Raw genomic sequence first — 9,037 nt, 5'->3', positions numbered from 1 at the left:
ACTTCCTGCGTCAAAATAAAAGACCCATGACGGCAAAATACAGTATCAAAATAAAAGCATGGAGAAAGTGGTTATTTTAACAGACCTTCATAAGAATTATTTACACTCCCACCAATCATGAGTCCCTAATGGAACAGTATACAGTTAACATTAAACACGAATGATTTTCTAACAAAAAAAATGACCTTCCTCATGAAAGTGCAAAAAAAAACAAATTATGTAAAGAGAGAACAAGTTTAATTAGTCTCCAATAGCAGGACTAGCCTTTGGACAGGGCGCTCGACTTCAGACATCTTATGGAGACGCTCTCCTTTCTTGCCAAGATTCCTGTCACCGAGGCAGATCTTAACTCTCCTTACTAGTCCGTCTTTGTCAATAGTAGTTTCTAAAACTCTACCTAATCTCCACTCGTTCCTGTGTGCATCCTCTCCTTTCATCATTACGATATCTCCAACTTGAAGATTTCTCTTCGGTGCATGCCAACGTTGTCTGAGAGAGATGTTGGCCAGGTATTCCTTTCGCCATCGACTCCAAAACTGTTCTGCCAGGTATTGAACATGTCGCCACCTTTTCTTGCCATACATGTCCTCTCTGACGAACTCGCCTGGAGGTGGTAAGGCCCTAACAGTTTTCATAGTCAGAAGATGATTAGGTGTGAGTGGCTCAAGACTATGAGGATCACTGAGGTTGTCAACAGTCAGTGGTCGACTGTTGACGATTGCCATAGCTTCATAGAGAAAAGCCCGCAGTGAAGCATCATTTAGCCTTCCAGAGGAAAGAGCAAGCGTGGACCTTAGAACGCTTCTCACCGTCCTAATCTGTCTCTCCCAAACACCTCCGACATGGCTTGAATAAGGTGCATTCATGCAAAAGTCACATTGTTTTTCAGCAAGGAATACAGCCAGCCGGTCTGCATCAACTTCCTTTAGAGCTTCCTTAAGTTCGTTTTTGGCTCCAACGAAGTTGCTACCTTGATCGGACTTGATCTGACGAACAGCACCACGCATAGCAATGAAGCATCGGAGGCCATTGATGAGGGCGTCTGTGGACATGCCATCAAGCATCTCAATATGAATGGCACGGGAGCTAAAGCAAGTGAAAAGTAGACCATACCTCTTGTTCTCCTTTCTTCCTTGCTTCGTGAGGAATGGACCAAAGCAGTCCATTCCACAGAAGGTGAAGGGGGGTGATGGTTCCACGCGTTCGGGGGGTAGATCAGCCATCCTTTGCTCTTCCGTTGGTTTCCGGTGCCGTCTACAGGTGACGCATTGACGAATGTGCGATGCTACTGCCCTGTTGATTCCTGGAATCCAGTAGCCGTGGGACCTGATCTCATTGAGGGTGAGGCCTTTACCTTGATGTTCGATTCTTTCATGGTGATGAGCAATGATCATTTTTGTAATGTGATGATCTTTGGGAATGATTGCAGGGTGCTTGATGGAGTTGGGAAGAGAAGAGTTGCACAGCCTTCCTCCCACCCTGAAGACACCATCTTTATCGAGGAAGGCATCAAGAGAGTGTAGTGAATTGTGAGAGGGTAGGGGGACCCCTTTGCTCAGCAGTTTCAACTCTTCTTGGTACACGTTTTTCTGCAGGTCTTTGATTATGCAATGTTCTGCATCTTCTCGTTCTGTTACAGTGGTGAGGTTGTTTGATCTGTTCTTTCTGATGCGCCTTAAAAGGCGTGCAACAGCTCGAATAGCCAGTGACCAAGATGAGAACTTAGATAAACGATCAACAAGGCTCGCTTGCTCTGTAGTTCTTGTGTTAAGTACCAAAGCACTTCTGACCTCTGGGTCTCCAATTATTAACTCTGGAATTTCATCTGCCGGCGGCTTCATTTCCTTGTGCCACAAGAACTTGGGTCCAGTGAACCAGGTGGATGACAAAAGCTCGCTGGGAGTCAAGCTCCTGGAAGCATGGTCAGCAGGATTCTCATTGGTTGGAACATATCTCCATTGTTGAGGGTCTGAGCTGAGGTGAATCTTCTGAACACGGTTAGCCACAAAGGTGTGGAATCGTCGTGCTTCGTTTTTTATGTATCCCAAGACCACCTTAGAATCGGTCCAGAAGACCTCCTCAGTGTCAGCTGATCCAAATTCCTCCTTGAGCATGTTGCTCATCTTCACAGAGACAACTGCAGCCGTCAGTTCCAATCTTGGAACAGTTGTAACTTTTGATGGCGAGACGCGTGATTTTCCTACAACTAAGGCACAGTGAACGTCTCCCTCCTCATTTTGTAGTCTCAAGTATGAACACTGACCATAACCCTTCAAGCTAGCATCTGAGAAATGATGCAGCTGTGTCTTCAAAACCTTCCCAAATCCAGCTGGTGAGTAAGTGCGGGGTATAGTGACATTATCCAACTGAGCTAGATCATCTCTCCATTTTTCCCATTTTGGACGGAGCTCGTCAGGGAGAGGATCGTCCCAGCCTGTGCCTCGCCTACACATCTCCTGAAGAATGATCTTCGCTTTGAGCAGAACTGGCGCCACGAACCCGAGAGGATCATACAAGGAGGCAACTGTAGAAAGAATGCCGCGACGTGTTGCCGGCTGATCCTTGAGGCTGACACTGAGACGAAAATGGTCGGACTCCACATCCCATTGAATCCCCAGGGCTCTCTCAAGCGGCAGTTCATCGAACGTGAGGTCCATATTCGTCACATTGATTGCTCTTTCAGAGGGCGGTATACTTTCTAGGACATTTCTCTCATTTGACACAAATTTGTGTAATCGGAGTCCACCCATGGCACAGAGTTCACGAGCTTCTCTGGCAAGCTGAACAGCTTCTTCGGTGCTGCCAGCACTGGTGAGGCCATCATCAACATAGAAATCCCTCATGATAAACTGTGAGCCTTTAGGGTAGAGGTCGCCATTCTCCTTAGCTAGATGCTTCATCCCGAAGTTTGCACATCCAGGGGAGGAGGCTGCACCGAACAGATGCACCTTCATACGGAACTCACTGGGCGGTGAGTTCAAGTCTCCTTGCTTCCACCAAAGAAAGCGCAGGTAGTTGCGATCAGCCTCATCCACATGGAATTGATGGAACATTTTTTCAATGTCACACATCAAAGCAACAGGGTAACGTCGGAAGCGGATAAGAACACCGCTCAAGTTGTTCAGCAAGTCAGGCCCTGAGAGGAGATGGTCGTTCAAGCTGGTTCCTTTGTGTCTGGCAGAGCAATCGAACACTACACGAAGCTTATCTGGCTTCTTTGCGTGCCGAACACCATGATGGGGAATGTACCATCTCTCAACTTCACTCCCACCGTCTTCGATCTGCTCTGCATCTCCCCTTTCGATGATCTCCTCCATGAACTTGACATACTGCTCCTTATACTTTTCATCCCGCTGCAGTTTTCTTTTGAGGTGGTTGAGGCGTATCATGACTGAGTTTTTGTTGTCAGGCATACTGGGTCTTTTTTTGAAGGGTAGAGGCATTTGGTAATGGCCATGTTTGTTTTTCTGTATGCCCTCATTTAGCTTGTTGAGGAAGGTGATGTCATCTTGTGACACTGTTTTGCTGTCTTCACTATCATCCTTGAAGTCAGATTCCAGAATGCGAATAGCGTCGGCCGGAGTTACCGGAGGCAGTACTTTAATGGAGATTTTGTGGCACAGGCGACTTGAGCTCGGCGGATCATAGCTTTGCGATGAGCGCCCCACAATACTCCATCCTAAGTCTGTCCGTACAGCATAAGGTTCCTCATCTCCTCCTAGAATAACCTGCCTTGGTGCCATGGCTCTAGAGCAGTTATAGCCTATCAGGAGCCCTATTTCACAGTCCTTCAGAGGTTGGATTTCTTCTGCTATTTCTCTGAGGTGACTCCATTGCTTAGCCGTCTCACAAGTGGGAATATGAGCACGGTTTACAGGTATGCAGTCCTTTGAGTAGGCAACTGGGAGATCAAACTGAATTGCAGAGCTGTATCCCCTTACACAGAGGCCGAAAACACTCTCACTTGAGAGAACCGTGTTCATTCCACTCATGGTCGTCAGCTTCAACTTCACTGGATACTTGTCAGCATTTAGACTGTCACTCACTTCTTGGTCGATGAATGTTGTATCGCTTTGAGTGTCAAGTAGAGCGTAGACAAGTCTCTCAGCAGTTGGGTTGTTTTTGGATGACACCCACACTGGCATCACCATCGATGTGTAGGATGAGCCTTCGCCTGCAACACTGAGCGACGTTGCAGCAGCTCTTTGATTTGTCGCTGCTTCTGATGAAGACTTCTCCTTCCCATAGTTGTAATCGTGGAGGGCCGTCGGATGTTTTCCTTTACAGTTGTCGCAACAGTGGCGATGACGACAGCTTTTTGCGCTGTGGCCGAATTTTAGGCATCCGTAGCAGAGTTTCTTCTCCTTTACATAGTTCCGTCGCTCTACCAACAACATTTCTGTAAACTTGGGACACGCATGAAGCTGGTGTCTATTATCTTGACAGAGAATACATGTTTTTCTCTGTTCTGACCCTTTGTTGAAGATGTCCGTAGCTGCTTGAGTGGTGTAAACACTGGCCTGGTTTGTCTTTGTGTCTCTGAGATTTCTCTTTTCAGCGTTAGAGTCTGATGAGCGAAGAGCATAAAGCGACGTAATTGGATTGCAGGCAATCTCAGCTTCAGTTGACACAAATATTGCAAAGTCCTTGAAACTTGGGAATTCTTGCCTATCGTTCAGGCTTCGTGTGGCTTGTCGGTTCCAGCGTGAAGCTGCCCAGTCTGGTAGTTTATAGACAAGCTTCTGGTTTTCCTCGCAGTCGTTTAATATGTCGAGACCCTTGACATGAGGCATGGCATCTTGACAGGCATTTAGAAAATCAGAGAAGTTTCTGAGTCCCTCGGCATCTTTAGGTTGTATCCTAGGCCAATTGGTAAGCTTCTCTCTGAATGCTCTCTGAATGGCAAAGGGCTGGCCGAAGCGACGAGTGAGCTTGTTCCAGGCATCCTGGTAGGCTTCATCATCGTTTCGGAAAAAGGTGCCATCTAGCACCTGGCGTGCTGGGCCGGCAACATACTTCTTCAAATAATAGAGTTTTTCAGCTGGAGTGATAGCTCTTTGGTCAATGAGCGAAGAAAACGATGCTTTCCATTCAGTGAATCGTATTGGATCACCATTGAAGACGAATGGCTCTGGAACAGGGAGCCTATTCAAGGCTATGCTGTCTTGAAAGACCTGAGCCAGTGAGGAAATGTCTTTATGAGAGGGTGTTGCAACATGGGATGGCGAGACGGCAGTTACAGGCACGTTCGTTGCTTCCTTATCCTTTTCAATGTTGATGCAGTCAGCAGCTTTATGTTCTGTCTCCTTATTGTACACATTCAGCTTGGCCTTAGCTGCTCGCACTTCCTTCTCTGCCTGCAGTCGCTCCAACTCATACCTTTGTGCCTCTAGAGCTATCCTCTGTTGTTCCTCTAACTCTCGAATCACTTCCCTTTGTCTCTCTTCGGCTATCATCATCTCATAATTGGTTTCCTTCACTGCTAGTTCTGCTGCTGCATCCGCACGCTTGGCCGCCATAGAGGAAGTCATGGAGTGATGGTCAGACTTGCTATGACTTGTCAAGGACGCGGCGGATCCATAGACAGACTTTGCATAGTCACGGTGGAGGAGTTCATGAAGGCGATGTCTTTCCTGCTTCTCGTTAAACTCAACTTCATCATCTATTGCTCTGTTGTGGGCAATGATAATGATTTCTGTGGTGACTGATTCACAAGTATCGACTCGTCGTCTGATATCAGTGGAAGGTGTGGCAAGATCTCGCATTTCAGAATATATGTTCATTATGTCTTCCTTACTTTTCCTAAGTTCTTCCACGAGAGGCCAGAGCTCATCATCTGGCATGTAGGACTTCAGTTGATCTCTTGCTTTTCGTATTTTGAGTTTCCATTGCTCGTACATGGAGAGCAGCCCTTTCTCCATTTTCTTGGCCTCCTCCGCTTGTAGTGCACGCATCTTCTCGGTAGGGTTCCGTGCACGTTCGGAACGTCTGGGACCTCCAGGTGGGTCATCCAGTTTACCTTGGAGATGACTCTGACCTTCTTCCACCACTTCAGTCGTTTCCTTCAGGCATGATGAGTCTGCCACTGAGTGGAGCTCCCTCTGCAAATCCTGAACTTCATGCTGAGAACCAGCCATTTGCTCCTCTGTGTCACTATCATAACCTGACTTTGACATTATCAACTCCTAACTCAGAATTATTAAGCCAGATGAAAACCCTGAAGCAGATAAGATCGAACTCTTAAGCAGTTTAAACATAGAATATCAGAACCCCAGTACAAAAATAACTAGCAGTTACATCAATGTGCAGACACTCAAATAACTGTAAATGTTCAGGTAAATAACATTATAAGCAAAATTTTCAGATAGCATGAAATGCAGTTCAATTTCCCCCTTTTTTTTTTTTTTTTTTTTTATTTTATTTTTTTTAAATGTCCTTAATTATAAAGAGTCCACATGAATGTGTCCGTCTGTATAAACGTATCAACAGTTCCTTCGTTGCAGATGAGCAGGTGAGCATTAAATGTTCTCTGGTTCAGTTCAAGAAGCTGTTAATGTGTAGCTCACCTCATTGGAAGTACCGTAGACCATATGATATTGGGTAATGCTCAGTTCTGCGTCAATGAATGCGACTGTACTTGACCAATGCACCGAATCCACGAGACCGCTGCCCGGATTGCTGTAGTGGATCATGCGTTGACATGCAGGAACATGTGCTGCTCGATGACTCCATGTGAACAGCATGGGGCGATGTAGCAGCAACAGCAGCAGGCATGCAGTGAAGACCCTCCGTCGTGACCCGTCATGGCGGCAAAAAGTCGTCGAATCGATGTGGGTCAAGCTCTTACTGTAGCGAACCCCAGCCGGACAATGGTGAAGCTTACAGATGTTTCAGAAGCCTTTATTTACGTTCAGCCGTCAGCCTTGTTTTGAGCATAAATATTCCTTTCTTCACATCTTTCTTCATAAACACCGTAAGAGCTACAGGACAGATAAATAACATTAATTAGCTCTTACACATATACAACTATCGCCATGAAGATAACATTAGCGCGGCTGTACAGCAACAACACATTTAAACACATTTTAAGTAATATAAAGTCTTAAACAAATTAAACACACAATACCTTGTTCCCATTCCAGCTAGGCACTTATTAATTACTACAAATTGTTATGCAGAGCAACCGTTTGTAGCCTGAATTCCTTCCGTAATTACACGTAATAACCTTTTCGCGCGATCTCCTTCAAGTCAAGTTACCTACTGTAGATTCAAACTTCCTGCGTCAAAATAAAAGACCCATGACGGCAAAATACAGTATCAAAATAAAAGCATGGAGAAAGTGGTTATTTTAACAGACCTTCATAAGAATTATTTACATTTGTTATTTTAATTTAAGTATTAATTTTTTAAACCAATTCATGAATCCATTTATTAATGAACTCCCCACGATATATATAATCTGATTTGTAATCATTTTCATGGAGCCACTTTTCACACTAAAAATAATGTTTTTTGAATTGAACAGGCACTTACCATCAAATTTAAGACGATGGTACTGGCATACAAGGCAGTCGATGGAACTGCCCCTGCCCACCACCAAGCATTGCCAAAGCCACACAACCCAGCTCGATCCCTCCGCTCAACTACCTCAGCTGGACGTCTGGTACCGCCATCGCTAAGAGCTAGCTAAGGCCGTTCAGCAAAGTCACAACTTTTCTCGGTTTTGGGACCTCCGTGGTGGAACGAGCTCCTGTTCCCTCTCCGTTCTCAGGACCGCAGAGTCGCTCACTATCTTCCGAAAAAGACTCAAGACTCACCTGTTCAGAGTCCGCCTCGACTCTGCATAGCCACCCTCCCCCTTCTGGCCACCATTGTACACTGTATTGTATTGTGTTGTATTGTATTGTATTATAGTACTTAACTGTGAAGCAACTGCATTAGCTGCTATCATTGCTGTAACACAAGGAATTGGTTAGCCTAGCGATTGTTGTACTTGAACTTGGTTCTATGAACATCCTTTCTGTACCAACAGCGATATATTGTTGCACTTCTTATGACAAATGTACTTATTGTAAGTCGCTTTGGATAAAAGCGTCTGCTAAATGCCCTAAATGTAAATGTGAATGTAGTCTCGTCACCTCCAGATCTGGTGAAATGTGCTTCATGTGGAAGAAGAGCGCTGCTCATGCAGTCTACATGCCCGGGGGCAGCTCCGTGTGCTGGGTGCATTGGCCAGCTAGCCGCCCATGGGCCCTCTGCGTTCCTCTGCACTCCTCCCTCTGTGTTCTCTCCCCCCCCCCCCCCCCCCCCCCCCCCTCGCCAGACGATGGATGTCACTGGTGTCAGACTAAATAAACGGCCGGCTCAGATGATTATTTGGATGGCGTTAATGGTGGCGCTGCAGCTCCCTGCGGTTCGTCAGAGGGCTGTGGAAGCACCAGTACTGTAAGGTCCAAGGTGAGACCATTGTAGACACAGTGGAGGCATTTTGTGAGCAAAATATATACCGTAGGCCTGTATACATTTTGGATAAAAAAACACACAGAAACTCACAAGTGCCCATGCCAACACAAACGTGCAGTCGTATAGTGGAACTTAAGTGTATGAGACACAAAGACACACACAAACATACACAAAGCAAAGCTTTGCAACACAAACATAGTAATCCACACACACAAACACACACGCTCACGCACACACACACACGCACACACGCACGCACGCACGCACGCACGCACGCACGCACGCACGCACGCACGCACGCACGCACGCACGCACACACACACACACACACACACACACACACACACACACACACAGAACTGAGAGCAGTGCATGGAGAGGGCTCATAGAGAAGGCTACAGGCAGTATCGATCCTGGAACATAGGATTATACAGTCTGTCTCTATAGGCTTAGCGGCCTTTAATTCCCTCACAGAATAGATAGACTGACTTTGGCTCTATACATTTCTGGATCAATGTAAATCAGTTTAGCGCCCAGCGGTTCCATTTTAAATGAATTCCATTAGCCATGAGTA

General features: G+C 46.1%; 1 protein-coding gene across 2 annotated transcripts in view; it reads right to left on the bottom strand.

Annotated features, from left to right (window-relative positions):
• LOC115554391 (uncharacterized) overlaps positions 1–7,375 on the bottom strand; it is a 7,763-nt gene extending 388 nt beyond the window's left edge. Inside the window, exons 1-2 of one of the 2 annotated variants that reach the window (XM_030371096.1) lie at positions 7,127–7,375; positions 1–6,980 (exon numbers count right to left, since the gene is read on the bottom strand). The exon at positions 1–6,980 is cut by the window's left edge and continues 388 nt beyond it. In XM_030371096.1, coding sequence (XP_030226956.1) covers positions 237–6,176 — 5,940 coding nt within the window. In that variant the 5' untranslated portion in view covers positions 6,177–6,980; positions 7,127–7,375 and the 3' untranslated portion in view covers positions 1–236. The other variant, XR_003978591.1, reaches the window with a different exon arrangement.
• Positions 7,376–9,037: the final 1,662 nt, after the last annotated feature.

The sequence above is a fragment of the Gadus morhua genome, chromosome 11 (assembly GCF_902167405.1).
Source record: "Gadus morhua chromosome 11, gadMor3.0, whole genome shotgun sequence".
In the NCBI taxonomy this organism is placed as follows: Eukaryota; Metazoa; Chordata; class Actinopteri; order Gadiformes; family Gadidae; genus Gadus; species Gadus morhua.
This window is presented reverse-complemented; position numbering and strand designations above follow the sequence as displayed.